The 27175-nt window shown below is 43.2% G+C and overlaps 1 protein-coding gene across 1 annotated transcript in view; it reads left to right on the forward strand.

Moving 5' to 3' along the window:
* The window catches only part of KDM7A (lysine demethylase 7A), a 72712-nt gene that overhangs the window by 40635 nt on the left and 4902 nt on the right, over positions 1–27175 (forward strand). Inside the window, exons 7-19 of the mRNA XM_037049075.1 lie at positions 638–800; positions 4417–4504; positions 5721–5827; positions 9021–9112; positions 10157–10246; positions 16267–16476; positions 17906–18030; positions 18237–18391; positions 19555–19652; positions 20316–20464; positions 20598–20806; positions 22131–22216; positions 26624–26897. Coding sequence (XP_036904970.1) covers positions 638–800; positions 4417–4504; positions 5721–5827; positions 9021–9112; positions 10157–10246; positions 16267–16476; positions 17906–18030; positions 18237–18391; positions 19555–19652; positions 20316–20464; positions 20598–20806; positions 22131–22216; positions 26624–26897 — 1846 coding nt within the window. The remainder of the gene's footprint in view (positions 1–637; positions 801–4416; positions 4505–5720; positions 5828–9020; positions 9113–10156; positions 10247–16266; positions 16477–17905; positions 18031–18236; positions 18392–19554; positions 19653–20315; positions 20465–20597; positions 20807–22130; positions 22217–26623; positions 26898–27175) is intronic.

The raw sequence follows: 27175 nt of genomic DNA on the forward strand, positions 1-27175 counted from the left end.
GTATCCACATGCGGCCTCTGACTGCTGTGTTGGGTGGCACAGATATGAAACATTTCCTTCGTCGTAGGGCAACCTGTTGGACACTGCTGATCTGGAACCAAGTCCTCGTCTATATTAAATGCCTGTTGGTCAGCAGTGCTCTGTACTGCATGTGGCCCTGTGTCCTTCAGCTCCTGTTTCTTTTTTCCATGAGAGCCAAGGATAAGTTTATTAAAAGGAAGTTGATTTGCAGGTCTTTAAAAATGATCGTCATAGTGTAGCTCTCAGGAGAAAGGGCAGCCTTTGCAGAAACGGATGACTCTGTAACCTGGGGCCTGTTAGCATATGTTTACTCCAGACCTTGAGAATGAGATCAGTGGGATGTTTGTGATGGTCCCCGCTCCTCTCTCTAACTGTTTCTCTGATGCTACTTGATTGACGCCTCGTTGGACCTGGGAAGGGGGGGCCTGTGCTCCTGTGAAGAAAGGTGCTTCTGCAGGGCACTAGCTATTGATTAGGTATGTGAAAAATGCCTTTTTGAGCTTTAAAAATGTGATAACTCTCTTGTTTCGGTCATTTTACTGGGAAAGTGCATCTGAGTAGGCCATCCTAAGAATGGCTCTTTCTTTCCAAAACCAGTGTGATTGCTGTCTTTTAGGGCGAGAAGATTTTTTATTTGATAAAGCCGACAGATGAAAACTTGGCGCTCTACGAGTCTTGGAGTTCGTCTGTGACCCAGAGCGAGGTGTTCTTCGGAGATAAGGTGGATAAGTGCTACAAATGTGTGGTAAAGCAGGGCCACACCTTATTCGTTCCCACAGGTGAGGCTTAGTCGTGCCCCCTGCTCCCCACTGTTGAGCCTCAGTCACACAGGGTCAGCTTTTAATCAGAAACTCCAGCTTTAACGTGTTTGGAGAGTAGCTTTGCACAGCCTGAGATCGCGGGCTTTTCGCTCCTTTGTCCCTTAGAGGCTTTCCTTATAGTTAGGGTGTGTCTTCTTTCGCTGTTTTATGTCATTTGCCTTCATTTTGATTTCTGTTCAGATAAAGTTTCACATACTGTAATATTCACCCTTTTGAGGTGTACAGATCTACGGTTTTTTGTAGATTAACAAGGTGGTGTAACCTTACCACCATCTAATTCTGATTTTGTTGCCTTAAAAAGAAGCCCGATGTCAGTTGGCAGTCACGTCTCCATCCCTGCCTTTGAGCCCCTGGCAGCTGCTACTGTACTTCCAGTCTCCGTGACTTTGCCCACTCTGGACAGTGTGTGTGTGTGTGTGTGTGTGTGTGTGTGNTTTCGCTGTTTTATGTCATTTGCCTTCATTTTGATTTCTGTTCAGATAAAGTTTCACATACTGTAATATTCACCCTTTTGAGGTGTACAGATCTATGGTTTTTTGTAGATTAACAAGGTGGTGTAACCTTACCACCATCTAATTCTGATTTTGTCGCCTTAAAAAGAAGCCCGATGTCAGTTGGCAGTCACGTCTCCATCCCTGCCTTTGAGCCCCTGGCAGCTGCTACTGTACTTCCAGTCTCCGTGACTTTGCCTACTCTGGACTGTGTGTGTGTGTGTGTGTGTAATATGTGGCCTTTTTAATGCAGCCTGCAGCCAACGTCAACATTATGTGTACTAGGCTCATCCTTACTGGGACACATGTCTGCACTTCAGTGCCCTTTATCGCTGATTAACATTTCATTGTGCAGATACACCACGTTTCACGTATCCATTCATTAGTCGACAGGCATTTGGGCTGCTTCCACCTCCTGACTACTCTTTGAACATGTGTGTAAAAGTCCTTGTGTGGAAGGAAGTATTTCATTTTCCTCAGTTATACACCTGGTGTGGAATTGTTGGACCATATGGTTGAATTGACGTTTCACGTGAGGAACTGCCAAACTGTTCCCCAAACAGCCGCGGCCTTTTACACTCCCACCAGCAGTGTACGGCGTGTTCTGTTTCTCCACATCCTCACCAACACTGTAATTACCTTTTTTATTTTTGCCATTTAGTGGTATCTCACAGTGGTTCTGCTTTGCACTTCCTTAGTGACTAATGATGCCAAACATTTTCCTTATGCTTATTGGCCATTTCAGTATCTCTTTGGAGAGAGGTCTGTTGAAATCCTTTGCCCGTTTTTAAGTCGGGTCATGTGTCCTTTAGTTGTTGAGTTGTAATCATTCTTTATATGCTCTGTATAGTAGACCCTGGCAGACACATTTATCATTTGCAAATATTTTCTCCCATCCTGTGGGTTGTCTTTTTACTTTCTTGATAATGTCCTTTGCACAAAATTTAAAATTTTTGTTGAAGTTCCCTTTAACTTTTGCTTGCCGTGAAAGGCCAAGCCAGCAGCAAGAATCTGGGCTGTTGTCCTGTGACAGAGAGGAGTATGTTTTGAGGGACCTGAGGAAGTATAGGTGTCAGGTGTGTCACTCGCAGGCATGATGGGACGCAGGGCTCTCCAGGCGGGGGGGTGGGAGCTGTTGGTCTGGTCTGGGTGACTTAAAGGCTACAGAGTTCGCAGGGATTCATTCCCACGGGCCCTGCTTTCCTGCTGTGCCTCTGGTTTTTAGTAAATGCCTGGCACCACCAGAATCCATGAATGTAGATAAGTATCAGTATTTTCCTTGCGAATGGACTGAGCTCCTTCCTTAAATCTTCTTCCCAGTGCTCCCTTTTATAACAAATAATTAGTTATGCCCTCTTCAGAGTCTTGAATTCATGTTTTTGATGTTATATCTTCCAACACCAATAATTAAAAAAATGTATAATGACCTAACTAGCATATAAAGAAGAGATTAAACAGTAATTTATAATAAGACACTATTTCAAAATGTGTCTGCTCAGGCACAGCAGCCTTAGGCGACCAAGCGAAACAGAGGAATAAGCCAGAAAACCAGTGCAGGCGTTTGACTGGCAACTCAGACTCTGTAGTGTCGGTGTCGATTAGTAGTTCTCAGACTTCCTCGGGCATCACGGTCTCCTGGGCGGTGTATTAACACAGATTGCTGGTTCCCACCCCCAGCACTTACGATTCAGTGGGTCTGGGGTGAGGCCTGACCATTTGCATTCTAACAAGTTCCTGACCGATGCTGCTGCTGCTGCTGCTGCTGCTGCTGGTGGTCTGGAGACCTGGAGAACCACCGTTACGGGCATTGCAGTTTTTCCCCAAGGTAGTTGGCCACTGATAAAGTCCCACACAAACTAAAGTACAATTTTCTTCAGTTGACAGAACAGTTGTATTCCTGGAAATTATGCCAAAACCATGCAAAAATTGCTCTGCTTGCATATATAATGAAGTTGTAGTTTCTAGGCTCAGACAGTTCGTGGCAGATTTTGTACTAAATGAATGCCCTGCAGAAATTTGTGAGTCCTCGGTCACGCAGGGCAGTTTCTTGCCGTGTGGCACTGTCCTGCGTCTTGAACTCCTGGCTCCCACTCATGAGATGGCAGTGATGCCCCTGATCATTGTGACAGTTGAAGGAAGCCCCCTAAAGTTTCCCATACAGGCAGTGCGGACTCTGTGATAACCACCGATCTGTAGGGGTTGTAGCCGACAGACTTCTCGTTGGTGTTTCAGGGTCAAGCTCAAGGCTTTGTGCCTTTGAGCACACAAATGGGCGCAGCTTGAAAGTCAGTCTTTTGATACTGTGTCATAGCACAGTGAGGCATGAAAAGATGATAAAATATGAAGAAAATGGGATCTTTTTTAACAGCTATTTTTTACATCCAAATGTATTTGTTTGTATGTATGCCTACATGAAGTCTGTGTTTAGTCTGTGGACATTTCTTTCAAAAGTTAGACATCATCTCTTAGAAATGTTTTTCACTTTGAAAATATTTTTATGGGAAAATAAGACATTTTGATTGCCAGCATCTGCATTTATAGAAACCAAACGCTCCCTAATGAGCTGTGGGAGACCCCCCCTTCCCCTTGTTAGGGATGGGTGTCCGGTGGGGTCCCAGGGCCCTGCTCTGCTTGTCCCGAGGGGGCGCGTTCATTCCAGAGACGAGCGGAGCGACGCGTTCAGCCAGTCTCAGTGTTCAATTCACTTCAATGGGCGTGCTTCATTCTAACCAGATTTGACTTGATTTGGAGTAAAAACCTTTAATACAAAGTTGGATTTTTAAAAAAATTAAAAAAACTAAAATGGCCGCAACCCCAGCTTTGCAGAAACCTTCCCTATCTTGTACTGTGATTTTAGGCCAATGCGTTTGTTTCCTCAGAGTCAGTATAGAACTGGTATATGATAAGCCTTCAATAAATATTTGGATGAATTCGTAGATTTTATAGACATTAACTTTCCTGCCACTGGAGTATGAAGTAAACCGATGGTGATATTTTTGAGCTCCTTACTTCACAGGTAGATAAACATTTGTTTGGTTTAAATACCGAGAAGTCACTGATTTGTATACTCTGGCCCGTTTCAGGATGGATTCATGCTGTGCTCACTTCTCAGGACTGTATGGCTTTCGGGGGGAACTTCCTGCATAACCTGAACATCGGCATGCAGCTCAGGTCAGTGTCGTCAGGGTTTAAAGCGTCTCTTGTCCTTTCTTAATTAGGACGTTGTTTCAAAGTTTCGGCAACACATTTCGATTGACATCTCGTGGAGATAGGCCCTGAGAAATGATAAGAGTAGGACCTTTGAACAAAAGTGGTGCTTTAAAATTTTGACAGGAAGACACCTTGATGCATTTCAAATCGGAAATTAAAAAAAGAATACTTTCTGCAGTCTGAGACTAAATGTCTCCCCAGATTTCAGAACTTTATAAAAATATATGGACTCCCCTTTGGCGGTTTTTACGGTGAGAGAGGTGAACGCGGTCCAGCCAGACTCAGTGTGACCTGTGGTGCTGGGCACAGTCCAGCTGCCCTGGGTCAGGACGGCGGTCAGACCACCCTCTTTGATTTTGCGGCGGAGAAAGGGTTAATGGCTGTTCCCCTTTCTGTGTGAGAATTGACCTTGGTGCACTCCGTGCCCCTGGGAGGCCTGCTGTGGCAGTGACGCCTGGTTGATAAGCCACGTAGTCGGGGCTGGGAGAGCCGGAAGTAGTCGGTAGGGAGCCATGCACTGTAGGAGGGCTTTCCTGCGTGTGGGGACTCTTGTAGCGTGGCCTGCCCGTGGAGAGCCCTGGATGTGATGCGTCTGTCGCGGTATTACAAGAAGCTTTAAGCCAGGTGAGCTCCCACACTGCTCAGTGTGGATCTTGCCTCTTTGCACCTGAGCTATCCCCAGAGGAGGAGGGGCCCTGGCGTGTGGGCTGTTTGAGGACCCCCACAGACGGCGAACACTGTGGCAACCCGTGGTTCCTGTCCTCTCCCCTTGACAGCACTGTGTGTGGGTTTGAGCTCGAATGCTTAGTGGAGACTAAGGAAAACCTGAGTGGGCGTCGCAATGCTGTCCAGCACGTGGAATTGACTCGTAAACATGTTGTCTTGTTTTTCATAGCAGAACCCTTGTGAAAGTCCTTCCGTTAAGACTAGGACAAAAATCCCACCGCGTGATCTTTTTGAAGGCCAGTGTAATTCTTTAGTATACTGTCAAATTTGTTCAGGGCAGACTTGGATAAGATCACAATTTAGTCTTACCCAAATGTCATAGTAAGAAATATACAGCACTTGATTGGTCTTACATGTTGCCTGCTTATTTTATTTTCCTGAACTTGGTGGCTTTCATTTAACTTTGAAATGCTAATATTAATATTAAATCTCTTCAAATTATATTTTATAGGTGTTATGAGATGGAAAAAAGGCTAAAAACACCAGATCTTTTCAAATTCCCTTTTTTTGAAGCCATATGTTGGTTTGTAGCCAAAAACTTGCTGGAAACCTTGAAAGGTAATTAATAACCTGTCCATTTTATTGTGTGACATGATGCATGGTGTTAGTAAATTCACTAAAAGCCACTGAAAGAGTTGCTGTTGCCTCTGTTTTACCTATTTATGGATTGATTTGAGAGAGAGGGAAACATCGACTTGTTGTTCCACTTATTTATGTGTCATTGGTTGCTTCTTGTGTGTGCTCTGACTGGGGATCGAACCCACAGCCTTGGTGTGTCAGGACAACACTCTAACCAGCTGAGCTACCCATCTTAGGGCTATTTTGCTTTTTTAAATGCATGATTTGCTCTGTTAAGAACCTTTAAAGCAAATCAGAGTCTCTAATCCACAGACCTAGAAAAGCAGATCCATGAACTGCTGGATCAGAACAGGTAATGTTGGGAAACATTCATCTCACCTGGCACTCCAGTGGCCTGCACGCACTGTCAGGCACGCAGAAGTGCCTCACTTGCAAAAGTGCAGCTTAAGCCAAGAGACTGTTATGTAACATGCGTTCCCAAGTCATTCTCTTACAATCAAGGACATAGTTTTCATGTCCTGAGAGAACCAGGCGGTGCCTGTGCCGCTACTGTAGTGCTGCCATGCCGGCCAGCAGGAGGCGCCTGTGAGCGCAGACCAGCCCGTACTGGCTCTGTGTCTGTGTCTGTGTCTGTGGGTGAGGAACAGTGTTTGTTTGGGCATCGGTTACCCCTTTATTTAAACTTGAAAGCTACCTTTTCTCTGTAGAAGTTCAGGTTTCGTATTTCACCTTTGGATTAGTAACCTTTGAGCAGTTAAGTTGGAAACTGGTATCACTTCTTTTATCCTTTTTTTGTTTTGTTTTGGCTTGTCATGCATTCGTGCCCATGAGAACACAGTTTATCTCGTTTTGTGTTGTCTACCTTGTCCAGTCCATTTGCAAATAGTGCTACTATTATGATTAATTCCAAGCAGAAACCGATATAAACAGGTTAAATATAAAGTCTATTCCAGACATTTATTTCTTTTTCCATGTGAAAGTTGCACAAGGAGCCCTGGCCAGTGTGGCTCAGTTGGTTGGGTGTCATCCCACAAAGCGAAATGTCACTGGTTTGATACCTGGTCAGGGCACAGGCTTGGGTTGTGGGATTGGTCCTCAGGGTGGGGGGCACTTACGACTGATGTTCTCCCCCCCTTTCTCACTCCCGGCCCCTCTCTACAAATAAATGAATAAAATCTTTTTTAAAGTTATATTTTATTGATTATGCTATTACAGTTGTCCCATTTCCCCTGCTTCATTCCCCTACATCCGCACACCCCCTCCCACCCACATCCCCCCACTTTAGTTCATGTCCATGTGTCATAAGTTCTTCAGCTTCTTCATTTCCCATACTATTCTCGCCCTCCCCCTGTCTATTTTCTACCTACCCTCTATGCTACTTATTCTCTGTACCTTTTCCCTCTCTCTCCTCCTCCCACTCCCCTGTTGCTAACCCTCCATATGATCTCCATTTCTATGGTTCTGCTCCTGATCTAGCTGTCCTCTTGGTTTGATTTTGTTTTAGGTGTGGTTGTTGATAACTGTGAGTTTGCTGTCCTTTCACTGTTCATAGTTTTCATCTTCTTTTTCTTATATAAGTCTTTTAGTGTTTTCAGGGACTTTTTGTGGCTGCAGGAATGTCACAGCGGACCATAGAGTTGCCATCTGTAGTTTCCAGTAAGATTCTAGACTTTAAAGTGCACAGTCTCCTGTCCAACTGGAAGCCCAGAGAAATAGGAACACTTTTAAATACTTACAAAAACACCTAGAAATCTTCTTGCTTCCTGGAAATGCAACCCAGTGACCGAACCCTCCAGATTAGAGATGGGTGATTCAGTACTCTGTGTTCAGAGCACATCTACCATCTTTCCTCAACAACACACACACAGAGACACCCCTGGGGTGAGGCTTTCGCCCTGATGTCTGAGAGGGGCTCATCAATCAGCTTTTTAGAACAAATTGAGAATTTATCTGAAAGACGAAACCTTGCTGTTCTTCTTGCAGCCAGAGCAGCAGATTGCTTAGTCTTAGAGTGATTTAGCCTTTGTGTTGGGCCTCCGAGAGTTCAGGACCATCGAGGCCTGATTGAAAACAACCTTACACATTAAAGTAAATTTTAAAAAGATTACTGTACAAGGATATTTGCAGGTTGGTGTTAAAGTGTTTTTAATTCCATCAGCCAGATCAGTACAGGGTACTTGGCAGTGCTAGTGTGTCGGTCCCATCCCACAGAGGGCGGAGCCGAAGGACCGCCACACCAGGGCGGTCTCCTAGGCACTCGTCCTGGAATCAGGAGTGGTGGTCTCCTGTGCTGTTGTCCTTCCATCCCCCACCTTTTGACTTCTTCTTGTGGCCTGTTATTTGCCATCTCTCAGGCCATTACAGGCTTATCTGATAGAGTGAATGAGGGTGGCTTGCATGAGATTCTTAACTGAATTCAGTGTCAGTGACAGTAAAACAGTGAGGCCTGGGCTTTGTGTAAGTAGAGTAGCCGCCGGGCAAGAACAAAGTCTTTCACTTTTGCTTCAGCTGGCCTGAGCTGGAGACCACCTCTGCTCTATTTTAAATGAGTTTTAGATAATTGACTTGGAAAGGGACATTTGTGGGGAGTGTGTGCGTTTACCTTTATGACATCGACATCTCGTGTGCCCGCAGTCAGTTGTATAGATTGCACACGCACACGCACACACTCCTGTACAATTTAGAGAATTTCGAGGCTGTCACTCAGAACGCCTCTGCCCCAGGGCAGCAGGGGCTAGCCTCACCGGTACCCTGGTCACGACTCCTATTTTTCCATGGGCCTCCTTCCCTTCGAGAGAGAACCCCTACCCGACGTCCGTGATAATCCTCCTCTTCTGCTTTAGCACTCACGTCACACATTGAAATGGTGCGGTTTTGTCCATTTGTGGACGTCGTGTGAGGGGCTTCCTGCTGCTGTCATTCCGCGACCTGTCTCTCCCTCGGCGTGTCACGTTTGGGAACTTGCTTTCAACTTGAGCATTTAGTGCGATCACATATAATGTAATTTGGGGATTTTTTTCTTTCTTGCCCTTTCAGTCGTTTATTCACTTCTTTCCCTTTCCGCTAATCTGGAAGTGATGCAGTTTTGTATGTGGTGGTTCTCGAAATCTAAAGTTAATGCCTTTATCTCCGGAACACTCACCTCCTTTCCACGCCTCTTCCTTGCCCACAGAACTGAGAGAAGACGGTTTCCAGCCTCAAACTTACTTAGTACAGGGCGTGAAAGCACTGCACACTGCTTTAAAATTATGGATGAAAAAAGAAGTAAGTAGTTTGCTTTGGTGAAATATGGTTTTTTTTTCTGGTAAGATCAGGAAAACGAATCTTCAGGCTATGCGGCAGGAGGAGCTGTAGTAGGGGGAATAGAAACCATGCTTTAAATACAACATGCAGTTTATTATACAGTATATACAGATGTACTGGTGTATGTTTCTATGAGGATAAAGTGCCTCAGTATTTCTTTAAGCTGGAAAAGTAATTCAAGTGTATTTAGGATATTGATGAGGAAATGAACATGTTAATCTAGAATAACTGAGCTCTCATAGCGGCTAACTACTGTGCTTAGTCTTTACATCCACCACTAAGTTCATCCTCACAGCACCGATATGAGGTCTGGGTGCTACCTTCACCCCCATTTGACAGGTGGGGTGGCCGAGGTTCAAGGAGTGTGAACACTTTCCCAAGATACCTGGCGGAGCCAGGACGCACGTGCAGGTCTCTGTGGTTGCAGCGCCTGTGCCCTCACCCCTCTGCTAGACTTGTGTAAGGGTGGAAAAAAGGAGGTCAGGGTTCAAGCAGAAGCTTTCCATTTTCACTAAAATGGGGTCTGATTGTTTGCATTTGAGTCTCACCTCCCCCAAGAGGCCATCCCAGATCTCCATTGGGAAGTAGTGTGGCCTTCCTTTATGCTTCCGTCGCACAGCTCTTGTGCCAGTGGACTAGGGTTATTTCAGTGCCTGTGTTGCTACTTACAAATCCTTGTGTATTATGAATTAAGTGTTAGCATTATGAATTAAATGTTAGTCTTAATTAGTTACTTAACTAACTATGGTAGCACTGCTTTGGGTCTAGAGTACCTACTCAATGTAAAGCAAAATTCACTGTGTGACAAATTCATCTTGAACTCAGTTCGAGAGGATCTCCTTAGAAGGTATCGCACGAGCTGTGCGTCCTCTGAGACTTGGCTTATTAGTATTTAGCTATGTCTGTAAAATCTGGAGGACCCCAAAATTGGTTTAATAAATTAGTTTTTTACATAGTAAGTGTAAGTAACTTTGGTTATTTTTGTCTTTGCTAATCCACATGCAGCTTGTATCCGAACATGCCTTTGAAATTCCAGACAATGTTAGACCTGGACATCTCATTAAAGAACTTTCTAAAGTCATTCGAGCAATAGAGGTAAGAGTAGAAACTATCATCTATTTCGTGGTTCCTATATGCTTTGAGAAGCGGATAGATCTACCTCCACACTATGAACATCTGAAAGCTCTTATGCACTTAAAGAAAAAAAAACCCAGAATGACCTAAGTCTTAGAAACAATCTCAGGTTCCCAGGTTCTTAAAGTCCTAGAGAGAAATTTAGAGGGTTGTATCGTACTGAAGTGGTAAGGAAGTGAGGTTACCAGGTTACTCCAGGTTACTCCAAAAACCAGAAGCACAGAATAAACAAACCTTTCAGATCAAGTTCATTTCATTTATGCAGAGATGAATATGTGCTTTTTAGTCATTGGAAGAAGAGAGGAAATGTAAGGTAAGTGGAGCCAGGTGCAGCTGGGTTGGAAAGAGGGAAGATACCAATGGGGTGGGGCAAGGAGAACCACTCAACTGAAAATATTACACCACGTTTGTTGGGCAAATACCCTTTGATAAAAGCCCACAGAATTTTAAATTATGTGTTTTAATTTATCAATTAGGAGCTATTTTAGGAATTAAAGAAAGCAGGTTTTAATTAAAGTAATTATTCAAGAAGGTGGTTCTGTTAGTGTTTAGCTTGAACTGAAAGGAAATTAAGTGGAGGAATGGAGGCTAACCGGTAATTGAACAACTCAGATTAGGTCTGTGTTGGGGGACTGGCAAGTGGATGCACCTAATAGCTACTAAGATGCTGGGTTCGACATCCTTTGATAGAATAGTGTATGTTGTTCTCAATATGTCCACTTATAATAGTAAAAAATTGTTTTTAATTATAAAGAGTGATAGTAATTGCATATAGATTTTAAATCAAAAGACACAAATATAATCTTATGTATGTAAATGTATAAATATACAAATCTCATGTAACAACCCAGACTAAGAAGAAACTCAACGAGAAAGTTGTGGGTTTGTATGAAATACTATAAATCTTTACTGTGGGAAGTAAAAATATTTGGATAAATGGGAGGGTCATCTCTGAAATATGTCAATTGCAAATTAATATTATAAATTTTAAATGGTGAATGCACCTGAAAGAATAAATGGACAAAAATAGTCAACATAGTATTTTGTTTTAATCAAAGGGTAGGCAGCACAGGAGGCAACAAATGGGCAGTAGAAAAATGTGCAAAGAAAACATACAGGTATTTCACTAAAGAAAAATAAAAATTGGCTAATCCAATAAAAATAGTCTCAGTATGTGAAAAAGAATTCAACCACATTTTGTCAAATAATGTATGATTTCATATGATCATTTATCAAGTTGGCAAAAATAAAATTTCTTGTTCTCTCCCTGATGGTAGGAATAGATTAGTTTATGCTTTCTAAGTGGCATATACCTCGACTTAACAGTTTCACTTTAATTACATAAATGAAGAGTATTCCAATTAAAGTTGGTAGATTAAACATGAATGCTTACCACTGTTAACTCTTGGTACCAAAATGATGCAGTAAAAGAATTAAAAAAGACATCTTCACCCTGGCTGGTGTGGCTCAGTGGACTGAGCACTGGCCTGTGAACCAAAGAGTCGTCAGTTCGATTCCCAGTCAGGGCACATGCCTGGGCTGTGGGCCAGGTCCCCAGTAGGAGGCACTCAAGAGTTAACCACACATTCATGTTTCTCTCCCACTCTTTCTTCCTCCCTTCCTCTCTCTCTAAAAATAAATAAATAAAATCTTTTTTTAAAAAAGACATCTTTGAAGACAAAGAGCATAATAAAGATGAAGATTCCAACTGGATTTTGGAAGCTGGAAAAGAAATGTACAAGTGGTAACTGATTTAGCAGACCAGAGAGCTGAGACCTGTGTGGGCAGTAGGGGAAGACCAGGAACAGGTCTTAATTTGTACGGAATCTTCAAAAAAATCTACCAGAGTTTTTCTGAAGGACCCTCTGAACATGAGGGTGGAGGTAGCACTGAGACAGGATTGATTGAAGATATATTTAAGAAATGAATTGATTTCCAAATTCCTGCCTTCACACATGCAGAACACTAGAGGTTCAATTTTTGAGAGGTCGGACTTGAGATTGTGGACGAGGGAACACTGAGCCCAGGGAGGGACATGGGTTTCAAACTGAAAAGGATTAAGCGATAGTGCACGTAGTGGACGCTGCAGCTGCTCCTTGGCTTCTACCGGCAGTCTGGCCAGGAAGCAGGTTCACTGCTACTGACCAGTGGTGAAGCCACCAGTGACCAAAGCCCCACTCAGAGCTCCCAGTTAGCTTCTTCTCTTTTACACACAGTGAAATGTGCAGGTCGTGAGGGCAATCTGAGAGTTGACAAAGGTGTGCACCTGTATAACCAATATTCCAATTGGCGTACAAATCAGTTCTCTTCCCCCAGAAGTCCATTCTGGCCTCCTCCTAGTCAGTCTTCCTGACCTCTGTTGTCTCCAGAGATTAGTTTTGCTTCTCCTTGAAATTCAGATAAAGGTAGTCATGCAGTTTGTACTGTTTTGGTGTCTGGCTTCTTCCACTCACATTACGCTTTTGAGAATCATCCACGTCGTCGTATGTGTCAGCTCTTCCTCGTTGCTGAGTGGTGCACCATTGAATGAACGTGCCACAGTCTGTCTTCCATTCTTTTGCTGATGGCGATTGGGTTATATGCAGATTTGGCCATTATGAATAAAACTGTTATGATCACTCTTACATGTCTTTTGTGTTAAATGTATGTTTTCATTTTTCTTGGATAAATACCTGGGAATAGAGTTGTTGAGCCATAGGGTAAGTGAATTTTAACTTTGTGAAAATTTGCCAGTTTTCCAAAGTGGTTACACCATTTCATACCTCCATCAGTGATGTGTGGGCATTCTAGTTATTTTGTTTCCTCACCAGTATCTGTTGTTTTCTGTCTTTTTTATTTTTTTCATTTCTCTATTCTAGAGAGTATGAAATATTATTTCATTGCGGTGTTAACTTGCATTTTCCTAAAGATTAATGACAGGTACATTTTCATGTCTATGGCATTTGTATATCTTCTCTTAAATATTAAGGGAAGTAAATATTATGTAAATATTATGTTGTATCTCTTTGAAGTTTTTGTTTAAAAAAGTATGTAGTTTTATTGATTTGTAGTTCATTATACTGTGTATTTTGAATACAAGTTCTTCATCATTTGGCATGCATTCATTCATCTATACATATAAAAGCTAATATTTACCCACAGCCTGTGGCATATCCTTTCATTACATTATGGTGTCTTTTCATGAGCAGAAACTTTTAATTTTAAAGAAATTTAGTTTATCAATTATTTTTTTGTAGTTAGTGTTATTTTGTGTACTCTCTAAAAATCTTTGTCTACCCCAAGGTCATGAAAAATACTTTCTATTTTTTTCTAAAAGCTTCTTACACCTAGGTAAATGGCCACCTTTGAATTTTAGTGTATAGCATAAGTCAAGTCATTTCCCTGCAAATGTTTACTTTGCTTTCTTAGCACCACTGGTTGAAAACATTAGCTCTTTAATAATACTTCCTTTTTAAAATGCAGGCCTGGCTGGTGTAGGTCAGTGGATTGAGCGCAGGCCTACGAACCACACGATCGCAGTTCGATTCCCAGTCAGGGCACATGCCTGGGTCGCAGGCCAGTTCCCAGCAGGGGACCCACGAGAGGCAACCATACATTGATATTTCTCTCCTTCTCTTCTTTCCTTCCTCTCTAAAGACAAATAAATAAAATCTTTAAAAAAATGCATAGAGAGCTAAGAAGAGTTTTGAAGACAAAGACAAAAATACAGCAGAAAAAATTACTCAGAAGAAACAACCAATAAATAAGTCTTTAGCCCCAAACTCAAATATAATTGCTAGTCTCAGGAGAGAAATTAGTAAATAACTGCCTCTATGAGAAAGGGACAGGAGGCTGTCACAAAGGAACATTCAAAGAGGAAGGAAAAGAGGTTCTTGAATAAATTAATAGAAAAAAATTTAGTAGAATTGTTGGAAGATAAAGTTGGGGAAATCTCCTATAATTTTTTTTAAAAAGACCCAAATAGGACAGAAAAATTAGAAGGTCCTTGTATAAAGTCATCACCAAAATAATAGGAGCTCCAGAGAGACAGAGCAGAGAAAATGAGGGATTACCAGAGGAACCATCGAAGTTGTAGAATTCAAGGGCACGTCTTCCCAGATTGATAGCCCTGCAAAGTGTCCAGTGCAGTGGGTGAAAAAGACCTAAGCCAAGGCACATCGCGGTCCAATTTCAGAATACATGTAACAAAAAGCACATCTGAAAAAGTGTTAGGGAAAGTAGTATGGGTTGTATGCAAAGAATGAGGAATGAGAATAGAATTAAGTTTATCAACAATAACACAGCAAACCAGAAGACAATGGAGCAAAGCCCTTAACATTCTGGGGCTTGGGGGCGCCAACATACACATCTGTATTCAGCTGAGCTATAAATCGAATATGGTAAAATAAATAAAGATGTCAGAGGTAAGAGCTCAAAAAATGTACCTCGCATGTTGCCCTTTATCAGGAAGCTAAGAGTGTGTGCTGCCCCCCCCCCCCCCCCCGCCCAAAGAGGGAGTAAACAAGAAAAGAAGGATCTCTGGAATTCATTCTTCCCGCAAGTGCCTAGTACCTGCTTCGTGCTTTGTGCCATCAGGGATGGGCACAGAGCCACAAACAAAGCAAAGCCCTGCCCATGGAGCTTACTAGTAAGAGGCTAGCCATAAATATTTGAGTATAGTAGGGATTAACAAGTGCTATGAAAAAAATAGGGGAGAAAGGATAGGAAGTGAGGGCCAGGGCTGGTGGTAGGGGTGCAGTGTGACGTGGGGGAAGGGGAGCAGGTCAGGAAGGGTTTCAGGCAACGTGTGCAGGCCCAGAGAGCGGCCAAGTCCGTGACGGATCAGGAGATTGAAAGGCCTGTATTTGTCGCTTATCTGAAATCCAGACGTAACTGGATGTCTTATACTTTATCTGGCTATCCTATCCATGAGAGGTGTCTGCAAAGAAAAATATAAACTTGGGTTTGAATGTTTGCGTCTTTCTAGTGGAGAATTTGGGAATTAATTAGTGATAAGTAGATAGAAAGCAAGCTGATGGAGAGTGGCAGTTGTAAATTCAAAAAAAAATCAAACAATGTAAAGGAAGGGAAATGTAACAATAACGTGTTATATGGCACTGGGTTGCAAATCATGTTTACTGAGTTCAAAGGAAGGGGAAGTATGTGCGCACTGAGGAGAGGTATGCCAGAATTAAGACCTTGCTTTGCATAGTAGGAATGTAGTCATATAGCTAGAGGTAAAAAAGCTAGAAATGCCGGTATATCCATGTTATTTAGAAATTTGGAGGCAAATGACCCCCTGACCCTGGGGGTAGGTGGAATGGGGAGTTACTGTCTAATGGGTACAGAGTGCAAGTTTGGGAAAATGTTCAAGTTCTGGAGGTGGATGGTGGTGGTTGGACAACCATGTGAAATGTACTTAATGCCACCGAATTCTATGCATAAAAATGGCTAAAATGGTAAATTATGTATCTTACCACATATGTGCTACAAAATAATGTGTATGTTACTACAGTTTTTAAAAAGTTGGTAGTGGTTGCTGCCGGAGAATGGGACCTGGGGTGGGGGAGGGTAGATTGCTACTTTTCGTGATATGCTTACAAAAATTTAACTTTTCAAAACTACATAGGTGTGTGCTTTGCTTTAAAAAGCAGTCATTGATTTCTGCAACTATGCATGAGACAGAGTGCGCATCACAGGGAAGAGCTGGAAGCAGCCTGACTAACTACCAGTCACTCTTAGGCCAGCAAATGGTGCTATTGGTGTGCACTACATTACCGCACAGCCTTTCAAGTGGTCAAGGCCGTGTGTTCCCAGTGTGTTGTTACGTGGGCGGGGTGGTGGGAAGGAAGTACAGGCGTCAGTAAAGCCGCTAATTTATGATTTGGTCTTTTTGATATAATTGAACATTTTTTGTTTTCTAAAATATTTGTATGGCTGATTACCTAGTCAGGCATGTGTGTAGCCCTGTTATAAAAATACTCTGAATTTAATTTTTAAAGGAGGAAAATGGCAAACCAGTTAAATCTCAGGGAATTCCTACTGTGTGTCCAGTTTCACGATCCTCCAGTGAAGCGACTTCCCCATACCATTCCCGACGGAAGATGAGGAAGCTTCGAGATCATTCTGTCCGAACCCCTTCGAACTTAGACATCCTGGAGCTCCACACCCGGGAGGTCCTCAGGAGACTGGAGATGTGTCCGTGGGAAGAGGCAAGTACTGTGTCTCGCGATTACAGAGAGACTTGGTTGTTCCTTCACGTTCTTTAAGAAGAGAACAGCCTGTCCGTTCCTGTTATCTAATCTTCCCTTCACATTGTAGGGTCAGCAGTGATTGGGCCAGTGTCAGGGACAGTGCTTCAGCCTCCTGGGCATCAGCGCGGGGGTAGGGTGACCAGGTCTCCCTGGTTCTCTGACGTGTTGATCGAGCGTTCACCGAGGCCGTGTGCTCGTGCAGGCTCTAGAGAAGATCCCAGAGTGAGCAGCACTTAAGTCCCTGTTGCTCCTGCAGCTTCCATCCTAGTGCAGGTTGGAGGGATTCGAGACAGGGATGTATGTTAAAACAGTATAGTTTCTGGCAATAAGTGTAATGAAGCCAAAACAATAGAGCACTAGAATACAGGGGTTGGGGTGGCTGGCTGCTTTAGCTCAGGAGGTCCCAGAGCCTCTCAGGTGGTGGCCTCTGAACTGACACTCACTGAGTGGGAAGAAGTTGGATGGATACACAGATTTGGGGGACAGTATTGCCAGCAGAGGGAAGAACAGGTGCCAAAAGCCTGTCCCTGGCCCAACAGCACCCACGTGGATGACTGTTAGAATAAACCCGTTAAAGTTTAAGGAATGCTGGCCTGATAGACAAGGGGAGGGGGGCGGGGAACGGTCATCTAACCAATACATGGCAATGAGTTCACAGTGAGACCTGTATCCTCCGTAATGTTACATCTTAAGTAGAGGATAGGCAATCATTTAAAATGAACAAAACAGCAGTATCTCCGAACTACAATTTTTAAAAGTTGTATAGAAAAATGTAACTTTCTTGAATATTTTAAATGATGTATAACTTCATTTATACTATTTTAAGATTTTATTGTTGTTCTAAACCCCCTTAACCTGTAGCCATCTGAGAGAAGAGTTAGCATGTTATGAGAGGTTCTATTTATTATTACAGAAAAAAGTTACCACGAAAGGAAATATTCTTTATGCATTAAAAACCAGCTGCCGTGTGCCTTTCTGTCACCTGGTGGCCTTTGTTCCTAGTGAGAGCAGTGTGGTGACCTGTGAGTTGCTGCCAGTGCCTGGTGGGAAGACCAGGGATGAGGTCAGAGGCAGGGTAACTGGGAAGGACTCAGCTAGCACTTCCTGGGAAAGTGGAATGTCTTTGAATTCACTGTATGCAAGTTTTATGTCCTACTTTCAGGATACGGTTACTGCTAATGGCTCTAGGAGAGAGAAACCACTTTGCCCCTTTGGTTTTAGAAACTGTTTGGTTTTAGGAGCACACGCTGCCTGTCCCCCAGCCCCAGAGGCTGCCTGGACCAGTTTGGGATGCAGGGCCAAGGGCGGGGGCCGTGGCACACTGTGTGCCTTCAGTCAAGCAGGTGTGTCTGAGGGCGGAGATTAAGTCCTGTTTTTACATCTTAAGGACATCTTGAGCTCTAAACTGAACGGCAAATTCAACAAACATCTCCAGCCGTCTTCTACGGTGCCGGAGTGGAGAGCAAAAGACAATGACCTACGGCTGCTGCTTACAAATGGAAGGATAATTAAGTATGTGAACCAGATCAGAATATCCAGCCGGTCAGCTTTGGGGGTGGGGGTTCCCCCCTGGTTACTGAACGTCCAGTCCGGGTGGTTCCTTCACTGAAGTGAGGGGAGGTGGCTCAGCCCTCCACGCTCTCGTAAATGAAGCAGGTAGAGGGTGCTTTTTGGCCGGTCACACTGTTTTCTGACTGTGTTTCTCCCTCTATATACAGAGATGAAAGACAACTCTTCGCAGATCAAAGTCTCTATACAGTAGATAGTGAAAATGAAGAGGATAAGAGAAGGACAAAAAAGGCAAAAATGAAGATAGAAGAGAGTTCAGAAATAGAGGCCGTGGAGAATGAAGAATCTCAAAAACCACTTGCCAGTACGTTTGTTCTGGTGGTCATTGCAAAGATGTGTTGATTGCTAATGTGCTGCTCTGTGAAGTAACTTGCTGATTTTAAAGCTCTTACATTTGTACTAGGATTGACGGTTTTGTTTCCGATACTCTCTCAAGGAATCTGCAATATTTCTGAGTAGTTTCTCCTTTGGGGGAAACTGACTGTGGGTGCCCAGCGAGCTGTAGAGCCCGGGGAAGGCTTTCTTAGTGACTAGGGTGTGTGCACGTAAGTGAGTGGCACGCTCGTCTGGCGACCGTCTTTACAAGAGTCACACAAGAGCTCTTACATGGTGTGGGCCTCTGCTCCAAATAGTAAAACCGTCACAAGTTGAATGTGATTTCACTAATAATTTCAGCTAATATTTACATGGTTTTCTGAACTAGGAGACCTGTGTAATTGGTGGACCTGAAGCTATTAGTAATCCACGTATTGTTTTCCTTCATTACCTGTTCACAAGAGGGCCTCCACTTGGTTGTTAATTGGTTATCATCATCAGTGTGTCAAATAATACCTCCTCCTCTGGGGGATCTTCAATTTTAGGAAGTAGTTAAATATTGTGCTATTCGACAAGTAAATGTTCCAGATAATTAACATTATTTCATCCGTGTTGAATACCTTAATTCCTGCAAATTTCAGGTAAGTGTGGTATTGCTGTAGTTGGGAACTCTGCATTTGCCCATGTGCTGGGAGAAGGTGGCCAGTCGGTGGCTGCTTTGTGGTGTTGCCCCTGCAAGAAAGAGGCAGCGGCAAGGCCCGGTGTGTGAGCTTGTTGAATTCACTGTCTATGTGAGTGCTTTTTAGGTTTAGGACGGTTATCTTTTTGTTATCTATTGGAAGCAACACAGCAAAAGAGAAATTGAAAAGCTTTTTGTAGCTTATTTTAGTGTTGAAGGCTTTATTTTCTGGGAAGATGTATTTTTAAAATTTCCAAATAAGAAATTTATAATCATGTCCAATAAATTCTGTAAATGTTTTTAGAATACACTTTGATCTGTGTCTTGGTCAACTGAAGAGAAAGTCCTCAGGAAGAAAGAATGAAGAAGATGAGAGAGAAAAGAGGACAGAGCAGGAGAGACGAAGACAGGAAGCTGGACAGACTTTAGACAGCACCCTGTTCATGGCCTTCTCTTTCTGCCCTCCCTCTCAGGGTTTTATACAAGTGTGAAATCAGAACTCAGGAACCGATCATCGGAATATTCTGATATTTCTGATTCAGAAGACTCTGGACCTGATTGCACTGCACTGGTATGCCCACAAGCTTGGCACTTGTGTGTTATTTCACGTAAAAATGAGCACCCACTTTTCTTCACCTGTGTCTCTGACCTTTGAAGCACAGGATCTCTCCCTGTAGTGATAGTCACACACACGCACACACACATGCGTGCACGCACACCTTGTGACTATTGACACGATAAATGTAGCTTTGTTTGATATGTTTCTCATAGGTTATATTTCATTTTACCTTAAAGAAAACCTGTACTGTGTGTTTTTTATTCTGGAATTATGTTACTGTAGTTACTAGAGATTTTCACTTTTTCATAAGAAATGCAGAAATAATTCCATGATGGTTAAGATTCTAGCTTTCCTGTCCTGGCCAGGTGGCTCGGTTGGTTGTAGCGTTGTTCTGTAGAACTGAGGTTGTACATTTGATTGCTGGTCAGGGCACATGCCTGGGATGTGGTTCAATCCCCAGTCGAGGTGTATATGGGAGGCAGCCAATTGGTGTTTCTTTCTTACATCAGTATTTCTCTCGCTCTCTTATCCTCTCTGTAAAATAAATAAAACATATCCTTGGGTGAAGATTAAAAAAAAAGATTCTAACTTTCCCTGGAGAATGTATTTTTTGTTACTGTGTACAGACTTGGTTAGATTTCTTATAGCACTTTGCTTTCGTTTAATTTACCTCAGAAAAATAATTTCACCACTGAAGAGTCTGAAAGTTCAGGTGATGAAAAGAAACAAAAAATATCATCAAACTTTAAGGAGGAATCTAATGTGATGAGGAACTTCCTTCAAAAGAGCCAGAAGACACCGAGAAGTGAAGCTCCAGTTAAAAGGTGGGCCTGCTGGCGGTAGTAGTCTCCGGACATTGTGATAGAAAGAATACGAAAACGTTTTTTCAGTTTCACGGTTTCCCAGAATGTCATTAGACTTAACAGGCTCCCGTGTTTTCGGTTTCCTGCTGTGTAGGGAATGCCCGACCTCAACGAGCACGGAGGAGGAGGCTGTCCAGGGCATGCTGTCCATGGCGGGGTTGCACTACGCCACCTGTTTACAAGGGCGGGTACAAAGCACAGGCTGTGACCGAGAAAGGAACGCTCTGCAGGATGCTGGCAGCTGCCCCAGCAGTCACCACGAGGTTAGGCAGCTGTATCGCTGCGATAAACCAGTGGGAAGTGGTAAGGAGCAAACTCAGTCTCTAACAGAGTGACCCTTGACCCCCAGCTTAATGGCTCTATAATGCCAGTTGAGGTTTGAGATTATCAGTAAGAACTGTTTATTGCACGCTTTTAGTTGGAAATGGTGCCGAACATACTGGCCCCAAAATACATAACATTGACAAATTATATAAGGTGCAACTATAAGAACTCAAAATGTAAATGAACTGGGATTGAGAGTCATGTTCACCAGCGTGATTTTATCATTGCTGTTGAGGACGGCATTATTCCCTTTCGTCAGGGTGCTTTAAGCGGTCTGCTAGGCTTGAGCAGTCACCCGTTGTTTCCTTTGTGGGAGCACACCTTGTGCTCAAAAGCGGTTTTGAGCTTCCTGGTGGAGGATATTGTCTTTCCTGCCTGAAGAGGAAGTGTTGGGGAAGAGAGAAGGCTCAGTGGCAACCTCAGCGACGCCACAGTGAGTTTTCCTCTCTGGCCCCGAGGGGAAAATTTTGTTTCCCCAGACGGCTGTGGGGCACTGTGAAAAGCTGGTGTTAGGGTCAGACCAAATACCAGTCACAGGAGCTGTGTTCGTTGTCACGCAGTGAAATGTCCCCTGTGTACCAGGGGTTTGACATCCGTCTCGCTGAATTCTTGAAACATATTTTGCTGTTGGTAATGCAGTTTTACAGGTAAAGGAAGTAAGGCTTAGTAAAGTTAATTTAACTTCCCCATACTTACATGATTAGTATTCACTGGTGTTGGAATTTGACCCCAGGACTGTGCTTATTATTATGTAAGAGAAAACTGAGGTTTAGAGAGATTAAATAACTTGCCTGAAGGTGCATTGGTAAGGGGAGAACTCGAATGCAAATCTGGGCTTATATGCCTTTCCACTCTACCATTCAGTCTCCCTATAATCTGTCTGGTCCCTTGAAAAGAAACCTTCTGTGAAAATACTGCAAAATTCAGACAAACATATGCCTTTATTCTCTATGGGAAAATACATCATTTTTACAGAGTGGGCACTGCATTTGGTTTTACGTCTACAACAGATGGCTGTGGAATTTCATTCAGGATCTTTGAGCATCAGGCATAAAACCTGTCGTATAAAGACAGCCTTTGAGAGAATTGAAAGAATTAACGTGTGAGATAGTGAGCTGGTGACTATTTTGTTTTTGAGAGGGAAAGAAATGTAGTGAACATATATGAATAAATATTTAAAGAATTAACATACTCCATTTTTAATAAAATGCCAACAGTTAGCTTTCAATTTTAAACATTTGGCTAACTTTGTTCTGTAAGATCAAGTTTGTGTGAAGATAATTTAATTAAAACTTCCCCTTAGGACACCATGTCAAGACCGAAGAGCAGGACCTGAGTGCTTCTTCCTGGACTAAACAATTTGGTACATCTTCCAGATTTAATCTTCAGGTATATTCAAGGTTTGAAACATTAAAAGGAGATTTGGAATTGTCATTAACGTCATTAACTCTGTTTTTTTGTTCGTTTGTTTTAACTGCAACTAGTGACCAACTACTAGGTCTGGGAAGGTAAAAAGCTACAACTAAATGCACATTTGAACAACTGTTCATTTCCAGAGATTCTGATATAATGACTAATACAAAGAGCATGCATAGACCATGATCTGGAAGAGAAGAGTTTATTCAAGGAAGCAGTTAGACAGTACTGACTGCTGCACCTTTAGGTTACGTCCCGTTAGAATGAAAGGGAAGAAAAGCGCCAGAGCGTCTCTTTGTAATCTCTGACATTGTTGCTTGAACATTTTTAGATGCTCCATTTCTTTGGGAATTTGAGGCAAGTGATAGATTCTCTTCCTGGAAAAATGGTCCTTATGAATGAATACTGACTTCTGCTGACATTTTCTTCTGATTTGTGCCCCCTCCCCCCAGACCACTTATTGACTCCAAGAGAGAAGACACTTTGTGTCTTAGGGGCCCAGCAAACGGATGCTCATATCAAACAAAGTGAACCCAAACTAGCTTTTTAAAAAAGCAAAACTGGTACCAACAGCACCAGGCAAGGAAATCAAGGTGACCTTTTGCTGCAAACCTTGGAAAATGACAGCTAAAGAAAGAATCAAAATTCTCATGTGGCAGCGTGGGGTCCCCAAACCTCCTAGACCCCAAGCATACTCTGAGGAGTAGCATTACGGGTGTTTTTTTTAATTTTCTTCACTTGGCTTGTCTGTATTTTCTAAATATTTACCACTTGCTTTTACAATAAGAAAAAGAGCCAAGTTATTCTTTTTAAAATTTTTTTTCTTTTTATTGATTATGCCATTACAGTTGTCTCATTTCCCCCCCTTCACTCCCCTCCACCCTGCACACCCTTCCCCCACCACCACCCCTTTAGTTTATGTCCATGTGTGACAAGTTCTTTAGATTCTATATTTCCCATACTATTCTTGCCCTCCCCCCTGTCTATTTTCTACCTACTGTCTATGCTACTTATTCTCTGTACCTTCTCCCCACTTCTCCTCCTCCCACTCCCCTATTGCTAACCCTCCATGTGATCTCCATTTCTATGGTTCTGCTCCTGATCTAGCTGTCCTCTTGGTTTGCTTTTGTTTTAGGTGTGGTTGTTAATAATTGTGAATTTGCTGTCCTTTCACTGTTCATATTTTTCATCTTCTTTTTCTTAGATAAGTCCCTTTAACATTTCATACAGTAAGGGCTTGGTGATGATGAACTCCTTGAATTTGACCTTATCTGAGAAGCACTTTGTCTGCCCTTCCATTCTAAATGAAAGCTTTGCTGAATAGAGCAATCTTGGCTGTAGGTCTTTGGATTTCATGACTTGGAATACTTCTTTCCAGCCCCTTCTTGCCTATAAGGTCTCTTTTGAGAAATCCACTGACAGTCTGATGGGAACTCCTTTGTAGGTGACTGTCCCCTTATCTCTTGCTGCTTCTAGGATTCTCTCCTTCATTTTAATCTTGGCTAATGTAATTATGATGTGCCTTGGTGTGTTCCTCCTTGGGTCCAACTTCTTTGGGACTCTCTGAGCTTCCTGTATTTCCTGGAAGTCTATTGCCTTTGCCAGATTGGGGAAGTTCTCCTTTATTATTTGTTCAAATAAGGTTTCTACTTGTTGCTCTTCCTCTTCCCCTTCTGGTACCCGTATAATTCCAATGTTGGAATGTTTAAAGATGTCCTGGAGGTTACTAAGCCTCTCCTCATTTTTTTTTTTTTGAATTCTTGTTTCTTCATTCTTTTCTGTTTGGTCTTTTTTTTCTTCCTTCTGGTCCACTCCCTTGATTTGAGTCCCAGTTTCCTTTCCATCACTATTGGTTTTCTGTGCATTTCCCTTCATTTCAATTAGTGTAGTCTTCATTTGTTCCTCTAATTTGTGACTAACATCAACCAGTTCTGTGAGCATCCTGATCACCAGTGTTTGGAACTGTGCATCTGATAGGTTGGCTATCTCTTGGTCGCTTAGAAGTATTGGCTCTGGGGCTTTGAGGTCTTTTTCTGCTTGAGCCATAAGGTTTTGGTCTGTTTGAGCCTGTTATGTATGAGGGACAGAACCTTAGGTATTTACCAGGGCGGGGTGACCCAGTGGCTGGGTTGTGATGCTGTTTTGGGGGGCAGGGTCAGAGAGGGGTAATGGCATTTGCTTACTCTCTCTAGGATTTCGGTCTCTTCTGCAGTTTCCCGCAAGCAAACCTGGCCCCCCTGGTGCTGGCTCCCAGGTGTGTGGGCCTGTGCACCCTCCAGGACCCTGTGGGTCTCTCCAACAAATTCTCTGTGAGCCTGGGAGCTTCTCCCGGCACCTCGATCCCAGAAGTTTTTCCAATTGGTGCTTTTAGGCTTTAATTCCCATTGCTGGGGCCCCAGCCCTAGCGGTCTGTCCCACTGCTCACTCCTTTGCCTGGTTTATCTGCATGTGAATGTGTGACTGCAGTCAGCCAGCCGCCTTGCACCCTCACTGGGTGTGCCTGTTGCCACCCCATGCCCGGGATCCACCAACCACCGCCTATGCGCCTGGGTTGGTCCGACTGCTTTTTCCTGCCCGGACCCCTCTCCGCCAGTTGCTGACCCCGCCCCTCCTACTGGTTTGGATGAATGGTTCATTGTTGTCAGACTTTAGTACAGTGCAGTTTTTTGTATTTTGGTTGCATTTTTGTTACTAAAACTTTGTTGTCTTTAAACTTGGTTGTGCGAGGAGGCACAGTGTTTCCACCTAGGCCTCCATCTTGGCCCGGAAGTCTCCCAAGTTATTCTTTAAGATAAAGTTTTGTCAGTAGTAGTTTCTTTTAATAGAAAAATACGCTCCAGAGTCAAGTACAAAATCCCTTAACTGTTACAATTCAGTTATTCACTGCATGATTTTATAGTGCCTCACTGCAGCTGCGTGCAGTTCGTAACTTCACTGTAGGGGTCAGTATTAGAAGTAAGCTGTTACTTAAATCTAACTGTTGGTTTTGTAGTTGTCTTTGGAAATAAAGAAGTAGAAGATACACATAGGTAGGTTGTTGGTTCGATCCACGTACAGGAGGCAGGCGACTGGGTCGCTGTTTCGTGCACGTGCTCGCTCTCTGTCTCTCATCAGTAAACATATCTTTGGGTGAAGATTTAAAGAAAAAACAAGATAGATGATTAGCATGATCCCCTTAGAGACAAATATCTCTTGTTTTAATGGAGAGAGATTTTAGAGGCATGTCGAATTGTAAGGGTCTCTTGATGCGCAAGCATGTTTGCAAGACTTATTTAGAGCACATCTGTGTTCAATGCTATTTTTAAAACTTTTTTGACCACCACAGAATCGGAGATATACAGAAAATAAGGTTACAAGAAGAATCAGAGATATATTTTATATCACACACATAGTTAAAACTAGTTTTGTGAAACTTCACCCGTGCAGTAGGCTCTTTCTTTTCCTGTCTGCCTTTTTCTTTCTGTTTAATTCTGGTCATGACCCTCTGTGTTGATTTCAAGACCCACTGAATCAATAGCATTGTTTGTTTGTTTCCTGACAGTTCACTTAATAATCTGAAGAGACTGAAGGAAAAATTATTACAGAAAAACCAGATTTAGGGCTCAGGATCTAGGGAATTTGTTTGTTTTTTTAGCAAATAGTTTAAATACAGTAGAGATGACCCTTGCAGAAGTAACCTCTGAAAGAGATAATGTGTGCCCTGGCTGGGCGGTTCAGTCGGAGCATCATCCCACGCACCAAAAGGTGTGGTTTTGATCCCCAGTCAGGGCGCATACCTAGGTTTTGGGTTCGAGTCCTGGGCAGGGTGCGTACGGGGGGCAGCCAATCGATGTTTCTCACTCACATTGATGTCTCTCTCTCTGTTAATGTGTGTCCCTTCCTCTCCAGTCAACGAAATCATGTCCTTGGGTGCGAATTAAAAAAGTAAAAAGATAGTGAGTTACATCATGAGAGGTGTGTGGGGGCTGTGACATGCTGAGGAAGCAGTAGGTCTGCACCTCCTGCCTTGGCTTCCTTCCACAGCACAGGCTCACTGAGTTTAGGATGGCTTGTTGAAATTACATTCATGTTCTCTCCTCCTGCTCCTTTCTCCTCTCTCTCTTTTCTCTGCCTTTGCCCTCCCCCTACTCCCGTTCACATATAAGGCTTGCTTCTTGACTTAAGTTATGATGCAACTTCAAGACTTGAGTCCTTCAGAGCTGCTAGGTTTTGGAATGAGATGGCCATCATGAAGGGTAGTCTGTGCTACCACATGTTTAAAAAACCCGAAGTTCAGTAGTCTGTTTCTTTTCTTTCTTGGCGTGGTCATGCATAGAGAAGTTAAATGCATCACTTATCTTAAAGGAACCCTAATAATTCAGCCTTGTTTTCACTCTTTAGGATCTAAATAGAGGCCAGAAGTGCATCAAAAAGGAAGGCTCATCAGAAACCAGCCAGAAGGTGCAAAGCAGGAGTTCTGTGGACAGCAGTGGCTCGGGTCCTCAGAATGGGAAGTACATGCAGAATTCCAGCGTGGCGTCGGGGGCGGGCCAGATAAGTAATGGCAGCGGAAGCCCAGAAAGGCCAGCTGGGGAAACTTCCTTTTCAGTGCCCCTTCACCCCACCAAGAGACCTGCATCAAACCCACCACCTATCAGCAACCAGGCAACAAAAGGTAACTTTTACACATTTGTAGGTTAAGTGTAATTCTGACCCTGTGTAATGGTGATTGTGGCAGTTCGGACCGAGGTAGCATCTGCACTCAGGTTGCTCACGGCCCGACGCACTGTGGACACCGCAGTGATGACAGGTGTACAGGTGTCTGTGAGGACGGCAGGCTACCGAGTCACCCAAGGATCGGGAATGGCTTTCGGGAGGAGGGGGTAGATCCTGAGAGAGACGGTAGAGGGTTAGCTGTGCAGAGCTGGGGGAGGCCACATGATAGTGTCAGAG

This window comes from Sturnira hondurensis, unplaced genomic scaffold, assembly GCF_014824575.4.
Source record: "Sturnira hondurensis isolate 20B ecotype Veracruz unplaced genomic scaffold, ASM1482457v3 Scaffold0006437, whole genome shotgun sequence".
NCBI lineage: Eukaryota > Metazoa > Chordata > Mammalia > Chiroptera > Phyllostomidae > Sturnira > Sturnira hondurensis.